Source organism: Primulina huaijiensis, chromosome 7, assembly GCF_012295235.1.
Source record: "Primulina huaijiensis isolate GDHJ02 chromosome 7, ASM1229523v2, whole genome shotgun sequence".
NCBI lineage: Eukaryota > Viridiplantae > Streptophyta > Magnoliopsida > Lamiales > Gesneriaceae > Primulina > Primulina huaijiensis.
In genome coordinates this window covers 1,173,298-1,192,444 of record NC_133312.1, presented here as the reverse complement: position 1 = coordinate 1,192,444, position 19,147 = coordinate 1,173,298, and the positions used below count along the sequence as shown (strand labels likewise).

The following is a 19,147-nucleotide window of genomic DNA, read 5'->3' as shown; positions in this document are numbered from 1 at the left end:
AATTTTTAAAGTGAAATATATATTATATTTATAAGTAAATTATATGAAATTTGTAAATATTATTTGAATAAGGATGTGATTTGTAGAGTTAATATGTGAATTTTTAAATTGGATTAGATATCATAATAATAAATTTTTTTTTTAAATGTAGATATCATAATTATGAGTAACTTATATGAAAAACATTATTTATCTAAATCAATAAGATATTTTCTTAAAAACTAATTTTTATCACAAAATCGGGTCTCTTCAACCTTTATATATAATATATATATATATATAGATAAATGAAGATGTCCTTATAAAAAAATATTTTGGAAGACATTCCATAATTATCTTTTTTACCCATTATTCTACTAAAAATCTTTCTGTAAGAAATTCTATGTTTAATTGAAAAAAGTTTTTTTTAAAAATTAAACACAAATCTTTAAATCGAAAATAATTTCATATTAATTTTTTCAATTTTTAAAAATAATAAAAATATAAAATTTTATATTAATGGTTACTGACACGCGGATGCAACAATCCCGGGTAAATAACTAAAATGGAATCAAAAGTAGAAATGAGTGGTGTACAGATCGGATAATGGTTAGATTATTTAGAACGAGAAATTAACCTTCAGTTTTCCGTCGTCGATTTTTTTTGTGTTCAGTCCCTGAATATTTTTTTAATACTACATTTCCACATGAAGTGTACCACATTTTATATGACATAGTACTATAATTTTGTGGGTAAGGAGTGAATCCAAAAAAATATTTTGATTGGAGATTTTTCACCAACTTTCCCAATTTAAACGGTAGGTTATTTTTTTGTATTTAATAATAATAAAAACATTTATTAATGTTGGGCTGGTATCTGATATGGCCCACTTGCCCGAGACACGCGCGGTGGTGGCCGCAGCCACAAATTGCTGGCGGCCATTACCACAAAATCCACCACCTCTCCATTTTGGTTTCTTCTCGTTTCTTTTACACTCGCGGCCATGGCGGTGCTGCGATTTTGCGTGCATTCCATTGCTTCTCTTTTTCTCTTGTCTTTTTTGGTAGTGAAGCTAGCTTTCCCTTCCTCCGCCAGCATGTTCTCTGGTAATTCTTTCTTCTTGTTCAAAAAGGCACTTTTAGGATTTGTTGATTCATGTCTTCGATATCTTTAATGAATTGCTGAGCCTATGTTGTTGTGGTCGATGCTGTTACGTTGCTGGAGTTTTTTTTTCTACTGGGAACTCTCTATTTAGATCCTCTTTGGACGTTCCATGATATTTATGAAGAAAATTAAATTTGAAGAAAATTAAATTTGGAGCTCTCTCATTCTTCGGCCACCTTTTAGATTGCAATGTTTTTCGGTATATGCATGTCATACAGTCAACTCCTATCATTACAAGAACTCTTTTTTCATCGTTTTGCCGCTCTATTTCGTTAGTTGGAACTGTTATCTTTAGCTAGTCACAAGTATATATAAGTGAAAAAGGAATTAGAGTTATGCTGTAGTTGAATTTCGTAATGGGTCCTTTTTCTTTTGTGCCTCTGATCCAGTGGATCTTTCCTTTTCACTTCCAGTTTTTTATTTTTTCCTTTTCTTTTTTATGCGCATAATAAGATCGTTACGTACTTATGATACTAGTAACTGGGCCTGCCATTAAGCAGGGATGTCTCCTATGGTTTGTAAGCAACATATGTTAGTCTAGAATTACTGTCATTGAACACTCTTTCTTCTCATTATTGTTGAACATGTAGAAGATACAAACCATATGCATCGAGATGTACTTAAGGATGAGGCCGTGGCAAGACTTATTGAGCTTGGAAAGGTATATTATGGAACCCTACTGTGCTGTATTTTATGCTAAAACACTATGCATACACATGATCTGGTAAAACTTATTTGTGATCTCGCGTATTTGATAGCATGCACCATCCACTGCTCAGATAAAAATGGCATCCTGTAAATGTTCAAATTTGATATTGTAAGTGACTAAATATCTTGTACTTCTTGGTTCTCGAGATATTATGGCTTTTGACATGGCAGGTAAGTGATGCAGACGAATATCTTGAGAGAACTTTCCAATCCCCAGCTTCCGTGAGAGCCGGAAATCTCATTCGTGTATGGATGGAGGAGGCTGGCTTAAAGACGTGAGCACTCAAACTTCAATTCTTCTATGTTATGATGCTCAAAAGACTCGAATGACGTCAATTTTTTTTCTAGCTGGATAGACAAAATGGGCAACGTGCATGGTCGAATTGAGGGAATGAACCCAAGTGAGAAAGTGCTGATATTCGGTTCTCATTTGGTTAAGTAACGTTTCTATAGTAAAATATGTTTATTTCTCATATGAGGAGCTATTTTCGCTCAAATCATAGCAGACAAAGTGAAGTTAAGTGAAGTAAACTTATGTCTTTTATAGGATACAGTTGTCGATGCTGGAATGTTTGATGGTGCATTGGGAATTATTACTCCAATAATAGCATTGAAGGTGTTGAACATCACTGGAATGCTCGGAAAACTTAGCCGGCCGGTGGAGGTGACATTCTTTATTCTGAGCATTCATTATTAAACACAGATTTCATGCAAGCCAGTTGGGTGACGTGTTCGGATAATCTTTTTGAAAGTGAATCTTTTTCTATCTTTTGAATTTTTTTCCAGGTTATTGCATTTAGTGATGAGGAAGGGGTTAGGTTCCAATCTACCTTCTTAGGAAGTGCAGCAATTGCGGGCATACTACCTGCTTCAACTCTGCAGGCACATGATAAAAGGTTTACGAAATTATGTTGGCTTGAAATGTCGTAAACGGCCGTCTGACTAATAGATAATTTTTTCAGTGGTGTCACAGTGCAAGGTGCTTTGAGAAAGAACTCAATTGAGATTACCGAGGAAAACATTTTGCAGCTCCAATATGACCCTGAATCTGTCTGGGGATATATTGAGGTAGGCCAAGTATTGCACCTTTGCAGATGACTGACCATTTGATGTCATATTTTAACAATTATGTACTATATAAGTTGCCATCCTGGTTCATTTTTTGCGTCACAGGTTCATATTGAACAGGGGCCTGTGTTGGAGACTGTTGGTCTTCCTCTTGGTTTGGTGAAAGGCATTGCAGGGCAGACCCGGATGAGGGTACTAAGTATTCTTTTAATACACATTCCCTCCACTAATTTCAGTTACGAGCTGTCACAGACTAATAATCAAGAAACATACTCAAATGCATTTTACCCTGTATAGTACCCAATTGGCATGTATTAACTCTAAAGACTAAAAGCAAGGACTTTGGTGGCATTTGATTACTTTTTGAACCATATGGTGAATAACCGTGGCATACTTTTGAAACCATCTTCCACACTCTCCATTGATTTTTAGTGAATCTTATTTTTCATGATTTTATAGGTAACTGTGAAAGGTTCACAAGGGCATGCAGGAACGGTCCCCATGACCATGCGGCAGGATCCTCTGGCAGCAGCTGCTGAACTGATTGTGTTGCTTGAAAGTCTTTGTAAACAACCTGAGGATTACTTGTCCTATGATGGTCAGTGCACAACATCTACAGTACAAACTCTCGCAGGATCCCTTGTTTGCACTGTTGCAGAAATATCAACATGGCCAAGTGCAAGTAATGTAATTCCTGGGCAGGCAAGCACTATAGGTCCTGAAAAGTGGAAAGTCATCTATAAAGAATTTTAGGAAAATGAGATTATTATATTCACTTTTTCACAGGTAACTTTTACTGTTGATATCCGTGCTATGGATGACCTAGGACGAGAAGCTATTATCTATGAAGTGTCTAACAGAATGCACCGAATATGCGATAGGCGTTCAGTCCTATGTGTTATCGAACGGAAGGTGTGAGATTTGGGTCCTCAAATGTCATTGATACTTGTGCCAAGGGATAAATTATGGCTCATTTAAAGTTTGGATCATTTCAGCATGATGCTAATGGAGTGATCTGCGACTCTGGTTTGAGTTCCAAGCTAAAATCAGCAGCTTTTACTGCTTTGAAACGAACGAGTGACGAGAATCCAGATGATGTTCCGGTATTAATGAGTGGAGCAGGACATGACGCAATGGCCATGTCTCATCTAACTAAGGTAAGAAGTTTCCTATTTTAATTGTTATTTTAGATGGTGTGTTAGTTAGTATTGTTGGTTATGGTATAATTATTACAGGTCGGGATGCTCTTTGTGCGTTGCCGTGGTGGTGTGAGTCATTCTCCAGCCGAGCAAGTGTCCGATGATGATGTTTGGGCAGCTAGTATGGCAGTCCTCTCATTTCTGGAAACTTTAATATAAATAATTACTGAGTATTGAAATTTTAAGTAATTATTTAAAATATGGATATAATAAATATATTTAATTATTATATAATATTTTTTTATATAATTTAAGAACATGTTCAAAAAAATAAAGATAATAATCATGTTGTCAAATCGAATTATTTATCATTGTATTCTGGATATAGATCGATTGATAATATTATTAATAAAAAAAGAAAAAAATATTGAAAAATTCATTTATTATTAGTCTATAAAATTTTAAAAGAATAAATGAATATTTTTCAAAAATTACTAATAATTATTTATTAGATGAAATTTTAATTAAAAATTAATTTTCATCAAAAATTTTAATTAATTTTTGAACATTTTTAAAAAATATCTATATTAAAGTTTTAATTAAATAATAATATTAATAATAATATCGATGCAAGGACAGTTAATGTATCAAAAATTAACAATAATGATTAAATAAAATGATATGATCAATGTAACATTTAAATGGGTGTTATTTAAATTTTATTTTTTAAAAAAACATTATTTATTTATTTATTTATCTTAAAATATTTAATATGTTATCAAATGATTTTTTAAAATATTGATATAAATATATATTGTATTTTATACATTTTTTTTAAATATAAGAAAAAATTAAACTAATTCACAAAAATTTTTATGAGACTTTCTCATGAGTCAATTTGTGATACAGATTTTCTGTGCGACTCATGAAAAATCTTGTTTTATGTAAAAAATTTATTTTTTCTCAAAATATGAATTGAGTCGACTCGTCTCACAAATATAAACATGTAAGATGATCTTATAATATACTCACTCAAACTGTTTTAGGTACATTTAATTTTTCTAATGATAAAATAGTAATAATGATACATAATGATAAAATAATTACAATGTTAATATTTTTTTCTTCAAAAATATATTATGGTGAATTTTAAGATAATTTTTTTCTTTTCAAATAATTATTTTTATTTACAATATTTATTTAATTAATTTAATGATTTAAAAAAAATTGTAAAAACTTATCTAATTTGTAATTATTATGCGTCATTCACGAGGATATGTGTATCATGTACTTGTGACCCATTGTCGTTTTTGTGTGATGTGTATACAACATTCAAAGCGCGACGAACATATTCCATTTTGCAAGTTCGAACATATTCCATTTTGCAAGTCCATCTTTAATGTGCCATTAAACATAACAACAAACAAGGGCCACGAGTGCCTCATTAAATTGAATCCAGTCAACCCTGCATTAATATATCTTAACTATCCAGATATTTGCACCACTTTGCAGAAAATATTTTCCACAAGGAAAAAATTAAAAACTTGAATAATAGATGCAACAATTCAAGCATTGTAATTCTTTGTATTCACAAAATTTGATTGCATAATCAAGATGATGAATGGCCCAACGACCTATTTGACACAAATCTTTTTGGATATTGGAATCACCAATCCCCAGTTTTAGACACCACTGTAAATTGTGTATGAAAAAGAAATGTGGAACGTGTATAGGCAGCCGGCAGGTATGAATGAACAAAACAGACATCTGATTTAAGTGCAATCTCAAGACAACAGATTTCATAAATAAAAAGTTGAAAGCAAAATCCCCATATCGAAATTCAATCAAAGACAGCAAGGGTCAAACCTTAATCTCCACAAAAAAAGCAGCCAGTACCAGCAGCTGATGTCTGGAAAATACCAATAAGCTTACATTAAAACGATCATATCAAACTAGAATATCGATCTCTCCCCCTCAACGCAACCTGCGAGCCTCTCTTTCAGACTCAAGGAGAGTGAGAACATCACCCTCTCTAACAGGTCCCTTCACATTCCTCATGATAAATCGGTTCTGGTCATCGATAAACTTAACTCTCACTTGGGTCACTTGCCCACGGGACCCGGTCCTTCCAATCACCTTGACCACTATCGCATGCTTTATTTGTGATTCCATTCTTTCTTCAAAATAACCAAAAAGTGTCAAGTACATACTAAAAGTTAGTAGTAGTGAATAGTGAGTAATTGCAACAGTGGAACAAAATAATTAGTGACATCCACTGCTTGTTGCTCAAATGACCAAAATTATAATTCAACAAGTAACGGAGTATAGAACCGATATTCAGACAAAAACACTTCAACATAGGAGAAAACTCGACAACAATAACACCGAATTTTCTTCTTTTGATAAAAAATTCGAGTTACCCATAAATCACAGATCTAGCAGTCTCGAAGAAAATTCACGAAAATCATAAAACGCGGATAAGCCGCTCACAAAATTAGCACATATGTCCACAAATGCGAAAGACATAGGGCAAGTAAGACACATAAAAAACCATAATAGTTGGATTCTTGATAGCACAAGAGAAAAAAGGAAGCCTTGAATACACACACGCACACAGGGTATCGGATAGAGACATTTTCTTGCTCACTCATGATCATCGATTCCATGAACTAAAACATAAAATACAAGGGAGGGATATAAATCGAAACCGCAATCACAAGCCAAATGTAAAGCGTATGCAACAATAATTATCCGAGAAACACCATTAAAACGAAGAATTAAAAGTACGAACACATCAATATCGAAAAGTACAACGGAAGCAAATAATCATTAAGAAGAGAAATCGGAATAACCTGATCAGAGGAGAAATTTGGCTGCTAAGACTCGCCTGCCAATTTAGAAGTTCTACGTAGAATGGTGAAGACCTCAAACCCTAGATCCAGAATTTATAGCGACGCCTAGCTACGGACTTTTAAAAGCCCGCTAAAATATATTGGGGAAGCCCATTAAGGAAAGATGTCATATTCTTTTGAAGCCCACTAAAATATTAGTATTGTTATAACTATTTTTTATAATAAAGTCAAAAATAATTATATTTACCAAGATATATTAATAGAATTTTAAATTTAGTTGACGATTTTTTAAATGATATAAAAAAATAATTATATTTACAAAAATACATAATAATTTTTTTTTTATTTTAGTGGCGAGATTTGAAACTTATATTTAACAAGATACTTCAAATATGGACTTTTTTACATTGTTCAAAAAAGACAAAAGGATGTTAAGGTAAAACAACTAGCAAAAGACAATTTTAACTGAAAAGAGAGTTGAGAGATGACAATGAAATAATTTGAGTTGTTATGGATGATTTTGTATAATTAAAGTTAAAATTTTATTATAATATTTCTATTATATTGATTTATTTTATGTAATTAGTTTTTTTTTATCAATATTATAACTTTTTTATTTGAATCTTAAAAAATAACTACGTATTTACATTATTCAAATAATATAATATTGTATTAAATACATATTTCGAGCTTTTATTTTCGAATAACTCATATATATGTTCAAAATTTTGACCCGAGTTCGAACTCGAGCTTTAAATATAAAAAATTTCAAGCTCTGAATCAAATTCGAGCTTGTCAACACTTATTTGAGATAAAATTCGAGAATTAAAATATGATGATATCGTTTACATTTGTGCTCATTTCACAGGACTCCACTTGTGATGCAACTGGATCCTCGAACCTTCCTCACATTTTCATTGCACATAAACTGTCTTAAACTCTCCGCTTCACTCCACTTACCGCTCAGCACATACAAATCAGAGATAAGTGAATAAACCCCTCCATCATTTTCCGGCCTCACCATCCTCATCACCTGATCAGTCACTTTCTCGGCCATCTTAAACTGCCTGTGCAACTTGCAAGATGACAAGAAAGAACTCCAAATAACCACATTAGGCTCCAAAGGCATCGTCTTAATCACCTCATATGCATCTCCCAACAAACCTGCCTTACCAAACAAATCGATCATGCAGCCATAGTGCTGAATCCTTGGTCTCAGTCCACACTCTTTGAGCATCCTAAAATACCTCCTGCCCTCTTCTACCATACCCGCTTGCACACAGGCAGTAAGTATCCCTGTGAATGTCAACTCATTAGGAGTTGCTCCAGATTTCATCATTTTCTCAAAGATGAGCAGCGCCTCTTTTCCGTGACCGTTTTGTGCAGCGCCGCAAATTAAGGTTGTCCAGGTGACCACATTACTATCCCTTATCATGTTGAATATAAAGAAAGCATTGTTTAGAAGCCCATAGTTTGTATACAAGTCAATTAAGCAAGTGCTCAACTCCACATTCAATTCCCACTCATTCTTAGTGGCGAACCCGTGTATGGATTTTCCTAACAGTAATCCGGCAGAACCGATACGCCCACAACCTGATAAAACTGAACACATGATCATTTGATTGGGATTAAGACAATGATCACCAACCATCTTGCGAAAAAGCGCTAATCCTTCCCTCCAGCGGGCATTATGCATGTAACCAGCAATCATAGCAGACCAGGAACCAAGGTCTCTAAGTGGCATATCTTCGAAAAAGCTGTAAGCATCTCTAATATCTCCTTGTCTCGAAAATCCGGTGATCATTACATTCCATGTCACTACGTTTCGAATGGGCATTTCACCGAACAAAATACGTGCATCATGAAAGTTCTGTGTGACATACGCATGCAAAAGCGCGGTGGCGACGTAGGCGTTGGCACCGAAGCCGAGTTTGCAAAGATGGGCGTGCAGGTGGCGAATGATGTTGATGCCGTGTGAGAAATGGGAGCAGGACTTCAGAGCAAAGAGGATAGAAAAACTATCAACAGGGAGAGATTGGCGCTGCAGTTGTGAATAGAGTTGGAGAGCCTGGAGAGGTGAAGAAGACGAGGAAGCTTTCTTGATTGCAAGTGCCCATGAATTGAAGCTGTAATGGACTACAACGATCGAGTGAGGGAGACGAATAGGCTTGTTCAGTCTTATGATCAGCATTAATATTATTGCTTATTTATTTCTTCCATGTAATTAACGATATTTGATCGAATATTTCTTCTGTATCTGCGTTATTGTATTATGCCTTGAATTTTATATAATTATACATGTTTATGTTAACATTAACTTTTGCAATAATGAACTAATTAAGAAATCTTTTAGAATAAGAGTTTCATCAAATAGAATTAATTTAATATCATTTAATTATCTATTTTTGAAATTCATAAATTTAGAGAAGGATGCGGCGAGAATGAGATTTTCGTCATATATGAAGAAAAAATTGATAAAAAGTTTATATTTAATTTACTTTAATATTCAAAGTTTGTCAAAGATTTATATAGAAATGCAAGTTCAGGTAAGTCGTGTCCACGTTTGCCAGAAACAGGGTGGCCCCGGGTTGTTTAATGATTCTCAAGTGTATATATATATTGGCTGCACGTCGCCAAGGGGGTGCTTGTCACGTTTTTATTTGTGCTCTATTATTCATTGCTCTAAGCTAAATGTATAGTATAAATATTCCCATGAAAGAGGTGATGTTAGTGTCTGAGTGAGATCGATTGAAGAGCATACAAGTAAATTTAATCTGGGGTTAAAAAAATGGGGATCGACTTTAGTTACGCGACGCTTTTATTGTTATCGTTGTTGGTGGTAATGATTTCGGGTGGAACGGGAAATGAATACGAGTACGATGATCCCCTGAGTTTTTCGTATTATCAAAGTAGCTGTCCTAGCCTGGAAAATATCGTTCATGACAAGGTTAAACATTGGCTCGAAAAAGACCCCACCTTGGCTCCTGCTCTCATCAAGCTACACTTTCATGACTGCGTCGTTCGAGTACGTATAGTTTTTTTCCTATCTGTAGATTGATTTATGAGATGGGATGATGAATTTAGTAGTTAGTTACATCTAATCTGATTTGTTAACCATGCTGCAGGGATGCGATGCTTCCATTCTTCTAAACCACAAAGGGAGCGAAAGAAAGGCTAATGTCAGCAAGTCCCTCAGGGGATTTGAGGTGATCAACGACATCAAGGCCGAGGTGGAGAAGAAATGCCCCAAGACCGTGTCATGCGCCGACATTCTTACATCAGCTGCACGAGATGCCACTGTCTCAGCAGGCGGTCCTTTCTGGATGGTGCCTTATGGTAGAAAAGATGGTCGAATATCTTTGCATAAAGAGGCCGATTCGGTTCCTATGGGCCACGAGAGAATCACGGACTTGGTCGAACTATTCCAATCCAAAGGATTGAACGTACTAGACTTGGTGGTCCTTTCAGGGGCACACAGCATCGGTAGATGCAACTGCGACGCTATACAGTACAGGTTGTTTAACTACAAAGGAACCGGCAAACCCGACCCCTCCATGGACCCCAAGTATCTCAACTTCTTGAGAAGAAAATGCAGATGGGCATCGGAACATGTGGAGTTGGACGCTGTAACGCCCCACAAATTCGATGTTCAATACTACAAGAATCTTCAGAAGAAAATGGGGATTCTATCCACCGATCAATTGCTCTACTCGGATTCAAGGACCGCGCCTCTCGTCTCCACTTTGGCTTCCCAATCATCAGCCTTTAACCATCAGTTTGCAGCTTCCATGGTCAAGCTTGGCAACATTCAGGACTATTTAGCTGATGAAAATGGCGAAATTCGACACAACTGCAATCATGTCAATTAATGTTCACCATACTGTACTAAATACGACCATGCACGATCATATCCTTCTGAGACACCCATTACAATACATTGTCTGAATTTCTTACATTTTGTCACGCGTATCAGTTGATTCATCGTTGTAATTTACTCCGGACCTCGTCTCTCATATTCTTCACGTCATTATCTACATGTGTGTGTGTAATGTGTGTGTAGCTAGCTGTTTAATACATATCACATCAACAAAGTAAACCATGTAAAATATTCTGTGATTAGTTCCCACGATCCTAATTTTACAAATTTTCATGTTTTAGATATTGTAATAAAAACATATATATACATTGGTAAGACTGATGGATCATTAAAAAAAATTGAATTTCGTAAGCTGTAAAATTAGTATTAACGTGTACAATTTTAAAATATACGCGTATCACAATTTTATTTAAGATCAAATTAATTCAACGGTACACACGTTTTATATTACAAGGACTCTCCTCTTTCTTCTCCCCTCTTCTCGTCCTACTCTCCTCCTTTCTATTCTAGTAATGTCAACTACAATGCAAATTTGCAATACAATCAAACAACCATTCGTTTTCTTCCGTCCATTTCTTAACCATTGTCTGTAAACAACGATCTTTTCCAAATTCCCATTACGGAAATTTAGTTTCTTTCCAAATTAAATCACATGAATTCATCGAGATTATGGTTTGTTGGGGGAATGTTATGTTAAATGAATCCAGTATTTTCTTCCTTATTCGTTGCAATTAATGAATTGATTGGAGTTGTTTTATCCTTGATTATTGGATCATTGGTCACACATTTATTGCATCATCAATCGGAGCTGCAGCCAGCAAAAGATTGGTGTCAGAAATATCATCGTTATCGTTATATGATGATAACAGCGTCTTCCCAATTGGATATGATCTCAAGCTCCTCTCCATTTGGTAGATGCATCCCCAATCACCCTTTCGTCACCTCATGCATCGGCGCCGAGAGTTCTGACTACACCGATTTATGGGTTCACCATCCTCAAAGGCAAGCCAGTTCGGACACCAAAGCCAACCACAACGACAACGACAACAACAACAGCAATGACCATGAACACGGCAACTATAATAAGAACAACGGCCATGGCAGCCGCCTGGGGGAGAAATGGGCTAGAGCTCGAGAAATGGTCTTTTCTTGGGAGCGTAGTAGTGGGAAATCATCAAATGTTTCTCCGACGCCATCGGTAGAGATTCCATGTTTGGTGGGTGTCTCTTCCCTGGTGCAGAAATGGCGAGGCTTCGAGGTCGATGCTAAGGGCAATGGCAGGAGAAATCCGAACAACGTTGTTGTTCCTGCGCCTGCGCCCTCTGTCTCGGACGATTCCCTTGGAGATTGGGAATCCGATAGAACCGCAGTCAGCGGTCCTCCTTCTTCTCGAGGCAGGGATTCAGATGCCACGGAGAACGAGAGGTTGAGGGTGGCGGACATCATCAGGAAATTGACTGACGATCGAATTTCCTGCGATCCATTACCTCATGTTAGAACCTCGTCTGATCAGTCGGAGCAGAAGTGTTTTTCTCCTGTCATCAATTCACCGCGTATGATCCGGGGCCGTCAGGCATTTCAAGATTTATTCTTGAAGATTGAGCGTGATAGGCACAACGAGCTCCGAGGACTTGAAGCCTGTAAAGCAGTTTCCAAATACTCTCACAGAGGCCGCATACAGGTACTGATTAAGTTCAGTGTAATATATGATTCCGTTCTCAAGGGTGATTCTTTGTTTAACTACGGGTTTCTGTTCAAAATGATAACAGGCTTTGCTTAGGGTTAGATTTCTACGTCGTGGCCTGGAAGTCAGAGAGGGTCGTCAATCAAATGGAGCACCACCTGATCCAAAAAGATTGACCCAACCCGCCATTTTCCATATAAGGTCTGCTCCTTCACCAATTTCACTCCGTTTTTCAAGCCTCGTTGTTTGTATATCTGAACCTGATTCTTTTACATAGTTCAGATTTCAATTGATTAATGAATTAGTTAACCATATATGTACACATATTATTGACACAAAAAGCTAAAGGCTGTTTGAAGATATACCCGTAGATGTAAGTTACAAGACTTCTTTGAAATCATTTGCAGTTTATGACACTTGTTTCCAACCTATATAAATTCAAATTATATTGAATCCCTTCATCTCTTTTAGGGAGAGATTCAATTCAAGTGTCTCCTCATGCAGAGAAGCAGTGGATCCTACTTCTGTGGCGGAAAATGTATCCACATCCGACCAAGAAGAAATAGAAAATACAAAAGAGGAAGTTGTTCACTCAATGAGTACGCCGAGAGTAGGGACAGATAACATCATGGACAAAGAAAGCTCTTTAACTTCGAAAGAATATTCTTTTGACCATGCTTCCCACGAAGCTAGAGAAAATGTACAGCAGAACTCACCACAGTTATTTGGTGCTGCACATCTCCCTCTCCCTGATAAAGCAAGTCGAGACTCGAGCAGTGAGGAAAGTAACCATGGCTTTCTAGCAATGAAACCTGAAGAGGTGACAAACCTGCAGGTTACAGAAGCCAAATATGAGTTGTTAGGAGACTCTGCTGAAGAATGTGGTAGCCCACATTTAGCAGAAAGTCATCCAGAGGCTGGATGGGAAGAAGGAACAAGTAGAGACTGGATTTGTGAGGTATCGCGCCCTCGTGGTGATTGGGAAGATCTCAGGAAAGCAAGATACCAAGAGATGCTTGATCCTTTCTCGGAAAATGAAGAGATCCGTTCACTGCTTCAAAGGTGTGCCATTTGTCTAAATGTCCACTATAGTGTAACCATACAAGTCCATTTATTTTCTTAGATTAGATATATGCCTCATCAAACGTAAAAGCTGCAAAGTTAGAGTTTATTTATCCCATGCTAGTTGTGTTTATGATTAGATTTTCCAATAGGTGTGCTGTCTGATATTATCTATTCTTTTTCACAAACAAAATGTGCAGAGGAACCGTCTCTAATTTTCTTTCTAGTGGTCTGAGGGAGCAGATAGACCGGGTCATGTTGTCTCGTGCTCAAGGGCAGCTAACGTTGATAAGTAATCAGACTCAAGAAGAACAATTGCCCTGGGAGAAAGCTCGAGACAAGGACTCGGAAGTTGCAATATCTGAGGAAGGAGAAGCAGAGGACGAAGTAGAGGATGCGCAAGATGAAGAAAGGGGCGAATTCGGCATTTATTACGACGAGTATGAAGAAACTGAAAGCTCAATCGGACAACAATACAATGATGACTTGGATAGGACCACATCCACACCCCCACCTTCATGGCCCCAACATGGAGCTCACGATGTGAGTGATTATTCATATCCAGTTGCATCTTCCTCGACGTACCAATCTCTTTCATCCACTCCTTACTCACAAGATCATAATCCATCCAGTACAATCCATTCTGCAAATGTAAGTCAGAATTTTTATATTCTTGTAGCATACTTATCAGGGATTCACTTTACTTGTATGATAAGATCGAAAAAAATGATCGTGAAAAAACAGGAAATGGACTTCTTGTTTGATCTAAAAGGGCACATGGATCAACTACATCAAGAGATATCTGAACTGCGAAGATCTATTAAATGTTGCATGACCATGCAGATGAAATTACAACGTTCCATAAAGCAAGAGGTAGCCATAACCCCCAGTCATCCAGGTGATTGATCTTTTTCACCAATGCTTCATATATGAAATCTATATCTGCTGGAAAAAATCTAGTATTTAAAATTTGTGGGATTACCTACCATTATGAACTACCATTAAATTTCTAGTTGGTAGGTTTACTATAACACATCTAGTCTCTTTTCTTTAATAACACCGATGCAAATTGAAAACAGCACCTTTATGTGACAAAATGCAGATGATAAGAATGGACAACGGAATCGAGGTAGTAGAGGGAGATGTTATATATGCTACGAAAGGCAGGTCAATTCTCTTCTATACAGGTACTTCGTAGTAAAAGCGAAATTCTTATTAAATCAGCTCTGTTTATTCCCTTGCATCCATCATTCAGATTCTAGAATTAACAAAGCTGTTCATCTATTTTCGCGGTGTTTAGATGTGGGCACATGTGCACATGTTTGAAGTGTGCCCAAGAATTGCAGCAGGGTGGCGGAAAATGTCCAATATGCAGAGCGCCAATAATGGATATTGTCCAACCCCATTTACATTTTTGATATATATGATATGAAATCGAGTTCTTGCTTGGGAGGACCGGCTCACTTAACTCTATCTCATGAAACATGAGTTCAGAATTGTTGTTTAAATAGACTTAAGAGGGTTTCCAAACTCACTGTTCTTGAGGTGGTGTTGGTTTGAACTTGATGATACAAAGGTCAGCTTGAACGGTCATCAAATTTATCAATAAAAATGTTTGTACATTGAACTTCCATAACTGGAGTATGTACGTTTAGATGTAAAAAAAGAGCTACTTATTACAGTTTTGTCTATTTTTAATATTTTCATCGTTCATATTCAAGATTTATTCGAACTATTACTCAACAGAAAATAAGAGTTTTTGGACACAATTTATTTCTATTTTCTATCTATTTCTTATTTCGATAGCAATAAAAGTTTTTTACCGACAAAAGTGATCAATTTCCTTCTGTGTTCATAAATAGAAACCGGTCCCTATGTTTATGAAATCGAGTCAAAAAATGTTAGATACGAGTGGTGAATGAAAATTGAGAAATGTGTCTTGTCCCACATTAGAAAATGTGCCAAGGAAATTTTTTTTAATAGCTCTAGGTTTGAATCAAGGGTTTAGGCCCCAAGAGACACCAGAAGTTTTTGGAAATAGGGAAGATGCTGATAGGCTATTTTTCGGGGAAACACATACGCGCACGCGACCGGCCCGGCGCGGTGCGGTGCGGTCTCAGTCCTCTGCAGACATTCATTGCACACTTTTTTCCTTTTTGCATCCTCATTTCGCTGCATTCGTTTCTTTCCGAAACTTGAAAGTTCAAACATACTGTTGTTCACTGCCATCCAGAATATGTTGTGATGCACTTTCTGGATTGAGTCGTATTTGAGAGACGATTTCCACAAACGTAAAGCACTGGTTTACGGACAATCTCGTACATCCTTGCCTCGACTTACAGTTATTCTTTGCCGCACGTTATTTATGTCTGGGAGATTCAGAGTAGCAACAAAAAATATCCAAGTAATAATTTATTATATTTTTAATTATAAAATATGAACTATCTTTTTGATTGTTGGAACACCGTCAAAAAAAAACTTTCCCCCTAAAAAAAATGTTTTTGTTGTTATTTTTGGACTGGAACTACGTAATTCTACACCCACCAGCTGACTACAATTGACCATTGTTTTGTCCAATTAGAGCTACCCACCAAACCGAATATTCTGACCTTTAATTTGGCTAGGTTCTCGATTGCGAATTGGATTGGGCAACTCGACTCGGATTCGGATTCAATTAAGAAAAAGATTATTAGCATCATAGCATGCATATTTCTGGGTTCCTCGCAATTTTTTAGAAATTATTTTATTTATTCCGATAATTTTACCAACAATAGATATGCAATTTATTATCCTAATTAGCTATGGATTGTGGAAAATTATATAATATAAACTAAGGCAGAATTCGAAAATAAGAGCAAAAAAAATTGTAGATTGAAAGCAGGAAAGTACTTGATTAATTAATACAATTATCATATTCTCCACATAAATTACAGAATTCCTACTATGTCACCCTCGATCGAAAAGAAAGACAAAAAAAAAGAGAAGGACGAATACAGGAGGCTGCAAAGGAAACAAAGGAATAACAGAGAGAGCTGCCAATGATGAATACAGAAAATAGATACTGAAACCAATTTGTGTTATTTCTATATACGGAAATAATCAACCACACTGGACAAATATATGTATAACGATCTTGATACATATTAGACGTATTCGTGCATATATATCAATCAATAAGCAAAGTTTGGTTTTTTTTTCTTTTTTGAAGTTGATGAATATGAATTGCCAGTAATGAGATATAATGAACCCAATTTCTTATTAAAATGGAAGATTTTAGATATGGACCAGAATTTGAAATTTGCTTGGTTTTAATTCCCACCATGAATTTACCTAGGCCCTATCGATTTACGAAACGAGGCAATTAATCGTAATGAAGTACTTGGTAATAACCATTTAGTTACAACAAAACTGACGATTCCTTCTTCCTCGTCTTCCGTTTGCTCCTGGAACTGTTTTTGCTCTTCTTCTCGGCGATGGTATCGAGCTTCGGCTTCCATTGGTTTCGTCGCATGAGGACAACCAGCTGCTCGTAGTCTTTGCCCAACTGCGGGGTCGTGATGATTAATGTTTTATCCATCCCCGCGTCCAGTGCTTGCTGTTGACCGTACTCTTCGGATAGTTTGATTCTAAGACTCCCTCCCGGAGTCTTTTCTATTTGAAAAGCGGCGGCACCAAATTTGGAGCTGCAGCGCAGGAACGAAGCGAATGTGAAGGTGGACTGGAAAATGTTAGCAGGAAGAAGGAAATAGTTGTGTCCAGGCTGAAGGCGATGCTGTTGGGGAAGAGCCGGGATTTTCTGACCTATGTAGAAGCAGTCGGAGCGGCACACCATGTGTTTGGGGAACTCGTCCATCAGCTCCCCGGCTTTGATGGGCCGGTCGTAGATCCTCACTTCTCCGTCGTACTTCACCAGCTTTATGGCCTTTCGGTGTTCTTGTGGGTGCACGCACCGCCCCCTCATGCCGAAGCAACCTGTACTGGACGCCATCCGATCCTATTCCTCTCGTTAATCTTGCTCACCACACTTGATCATCTTTACGTATATAAATTTTGAGTTTGTTACAGCTGGTACCTACACCATACACTACTTTTTTAATTTTCAAATCGGGATCGAGTCATTTGAGGAGATATATACATGTGTGTGTGTATATATACGAGTCATTTGAGGAGATATATACATGTGTGTGTATGTATACGAGTCATATTACACGTACGTACACACAACATACAAGAGCAAGTCGAAGGAATACAAACCCAATTATTATGCACGTGAAATCGTTATGATCATTTATGTGTGTAATATATCAAAATTGTATATATATTTATTTATTTATAAAAACAAATTGATAGTTATTACAAAATCAACAAATTGTATGATAAAAAATAACAGATTTCTATAATTAATATTATTTCAAACCATTGAAAAAATATTTATTTATAAAAATGGTTAAATACCATGTTTAGTGTATATATAAAAATATAAATCTGAATTAAAAAGAATTTTCATGAATTATTAATCTAGTAGTGGCTTTCATAATAAAATAAATATTATTATGACTATATTTTTCAACATACTATATAATTATTAGTAAATTATATTATTAATTTAAAAATTCTCTATGTAATAATTGATTACATTTTTATCCATTTATTAAGTATGTATGGAAGTTAGTTTATACTAGGCATAAATTTTGTCAAAATAAGTAAATAATACTTCTATTTATCGAATGTTGACGTGACATCGAAAAATGTTGACATAACATTTGAAATTCTTGACTTGTTCGATGTCACATCAACAACTAAACTAAAATAGTCAAAAATTAAAATTTATATTATATCAAACCAAAATTTGAAAAATTAATTGATCAAAATTTGACAAGATAAAAATTTATTTTTCTATATAAAAAAAATGAAGAAAGACCGTATCCACGACTTGTGGCCCCAATGTCTACAAATATATATTTCAAAATATAATTCAAGACCAAAAATCGTCTAACATGTAAAAAACGTTGATTCATATAACGTTGTTTGACTAATTATATATTATATATACATTATGCGAAGTACTTTTGATCCACAAAATCGTTATTAAATCCAACTTGTTCAAAATTCCAATCAGTGAGCCGCTTTTATTTGACTCGTGCTTTCTCATGTTCTATCTAGAAGTAGAAATGTAGAATGACAACTTTGGCTCTCGGCCAATATAAAATTGTTGCTTACGTTAATATGAACCAAATATATTAAATTTTATATAATAATAATAATAATAATAATAATAATACTAATAATAATAATAATAATAATAATAATAATAATAATAATAATAATAATAATATATGTGGTTGTATTTTGAATGATTTGCCTGATTAACTCGGCATCAAAAATATTAATAATATAATTTTCAGTAAACGATCCCCTTTGATTAATTTGCATGATTGCGTTAATTTATTTAATTCGTGAGTATTTATTACTATTTTGTCAACAAGCTAATTAGCAGGATACCAAAAAAAAACATTAATTAGTAGGATAATCGTACAAAAATTATTAGATTGGGGGTTTTAATAGGGATTGATTTACACGTGCAATATTTAGATAGCTGGTTTAAATTGTATTT

The 19,147-nt window shown here is 35.6% G+C and overlaps 6 protein-coding genes across 9 annotated transcripts; 3 read left to right on the top strand and 3 right to left on the bottom strand.

Annotated features, from left to right (window-relative positions):
* Positions 1–852: 852 nt before the first annotated feature.
* On the top strand, positions 853–4,321 carry LOC140981482 (allantoate deiminase 2). 3 transcript variants are annotated; one of them, XM_073447898.1, is made up of 13 exons: positions 1,031–1,085; positions 1,734–1,804; positions 1,902–1,960; positions 2,036–2,126; positions 2,200–2,284; positions 2,399–2,515; positions 2,638–2,747; positions 2,814–2,919; positions 3,025–3,111; positions 3,379–3,621; positions 3,706–3,831; positions 3,915–4,076; positions 4,155–4,321. In XM_073447898.1, exons 4-13 carry the CDS (start codon positions 2,104–2,106, stop codon positions 4,275–4,277), a joined length of 1,182 nt encoding a protein of 393 aa, XP_073303999.1. In that variant the 5' UTR covers positions 1,031–1,085; positions 1,734–1,804; positions 1,902–1,960; positions 2,036–2,103; the 3' UTR covers positions 4,278–4,321. The 3 variants fall into 3 exon arrangements, with proteins under 3 accessions (XP_073303998.1, XP_073303997.1, XP_073303999.1); XM_073447897.1 differs by lacking the exon at positions 1,902–1,960 and having other exon boundaries at positions 853–1,085; positions 2,023–2,126; positions 2,200–2,252; positions 2,406–2,515; XM_073447896.1 differs by lacking the exon at positions 1,902–1,960 and having other exon boundaries at positions 854–1,085; positions 2,023–2,126.
* Positions 4,322–5,805: 1,484 nt separating this feature from the next.
* On the bottom strand, positions 5,806–6,231 carry LOC140980242 (small ribosomal subunit protein eS28x). The gene has a single exon (XM_073445967.1). It carries the CDS (start codon positions 6,228–6,230, stop codon positions 6,033–6,035), a length of 198 nt encoding a protein of 65 aa, XP_073302068.1. The 5' UTR covers position 6,231; the 3' UTR covers positions 5,806–6,032.
* A 1,406-nt stretch (positions 6,232–7,637) lies between these two features.
* On the bottom strand, positions 7,638–9,236 carry LOC140981210 (pentatricopeptide repeat-containing protein At1g33350-like). The gene has a single exon (XM_073447538.1). It carries the CDS (start codon positions 9,099–9,101, stop codon positions 7,773–7,775), a length of 1,329 nt encoding a protein of 442 aa, XP_073303639.1. The 5' UTR covers positions 9,102–9,236; the 3' UTR covers positions 7,638–7,772.
* Positions 9,237–9,678: 442 nt separating this feature from the next.
* On the top strand, positions 9,679–10,916 carry LOC140980079 (peroxidase 7). The gene is made up of 2 exons (XM_073445750.1): positions 9,679–9,935; positions 10,036–10,916. Exons 1-2 carry the CDS (start codon positions 9,699–9,701, stop codon positions 10,777–10,779), a joined length of 981 nt encoding a protein of 326 aa, XP_073301851.1. The 5' UTR covers positions 9,679–9,698; the 3' UTR covers positions 10,780–10,916.
* A 431-nt stretch (positions 10,917–11,347) lies between these two features.
* LOC140981440 (uncharacterized) lies at positions 11,348–15,229 on the top strand. 2 transcript variants are annotated; one of them, XM_073447845.1, is made up of 7 exons: positions 11,348–12,468; positions 12,557–12,672; positions 12,976–13,533; positions 13,734–14,184; positions 14,278–14,431; positions 14,636–14,720; positions 14,834–15,229. In XM_073447845.1, exons 1-7 carry the CDS (start codon positions 11,485–11,487, stop codon positions 14,949–14,951), a joined length of 2,466 nt encoding a protein of 821 aa, XP_073303946.1. In that variant the 5' UTR covers positions 11,348–11,484; the 3' UTR covers positions 14,952–15,229. The 2 variants fall into 2 exon arrangements, with proteins under 2 accessions (XP_073303946.1, XP_073303945.1); XM_073447844.1 differs by having other exon boundaries at positions 12,943–13,533.
* Positions 15,230–16,930: 1,701 nt separating this feature from the next.
* On the bottom strand, positions 16,931–17,521 carry LOC140980761 (uncharacterized). The gene has a single exon (XM_073446806.1). It carries the CDS (start codon positions 17,519–17,521, stop codon positions 16,931–16,933), a length of 591 nt encoding a protein of 196 aa, XP_073302907.1.
* Between the last annotated feature and the right edge of the window lie 1,626 nt (positions 17,522–19,147).

Coding starts and splice junctions, on each gene's coding strand:
- LOC140981482 (XM_073447896.1), top strand. CDS start 983: ATGGCGGTGCTGCGATTTTGCGTGCATTCCATTGCTTCTCTTTTTCTC. Junction 2,127..2,199: donor GAGGAGGCTGGCTTAAAGAC/GTGAGCACTCAA, acceptor TTTTTTTTCTAG/CTGGATAGACAAAATGGGCA. Junction 3,622..3,705: donor GTAATGTAATTCCTGGGCAG/GCAAGCACTATA, acceptor ACTTTTTCACAG/GTAACTTTTACTGTTGATAT.
- LOC140980242 (XM_073445967.1), bottom strand. CDS start 6,230: ATGGAATCACAAATAAAGCATGCGATAGTGGTCAAGGTGATTGGAAGG.
- LOC140981210 (XM_073447538.1), bottom strand. CDS start 9,101: ATGCTGATCATAAGACTGAACAAGCCTATTCGTCTCCCTCACTCGATC.
- LOC140980079 (XM_073445750.1), top strand. CDS start 9,699: ATGGGGATCGACTTTAGTTACGCGACGCTTTTATTGTTATCGTTGTTG. Junction 9,936..10,035: donor TTCATGACTGCGTCGTTCGA/GTACGTATAGTT, acceptor ACCATGCTGCAG/GGATGCGATGCTTCCATTCT.
- LOC140981440 (XM_073447844.1), top strand. CDS start 11,485: ATGAATCCAGTATTTTCTTCCTTATTCGTTGCAATTAATGAATTGATT. Junction 12,673..12,942: donor CCCGCCATTTTCCATATAAG/GTCTGCTCCTTC, acceptor CATCTCTTTTAG/GGAGAGATTCAATTCAAGTG. Junction 14,721..14,833: donor GTCAATTCTCTTCTATACAG/GTACTTCGTAGT, acceptor CGCGGTGTTTAG/ATGTGGGCACATGTGCACAT.
- LOC140980761 (XM_073446806.1), bottom strand. CDS start 17,521: ATGGCGTCCAGTACAGGTTGCTTCGGCATGAGGGGGCGGTGCGTGCAC.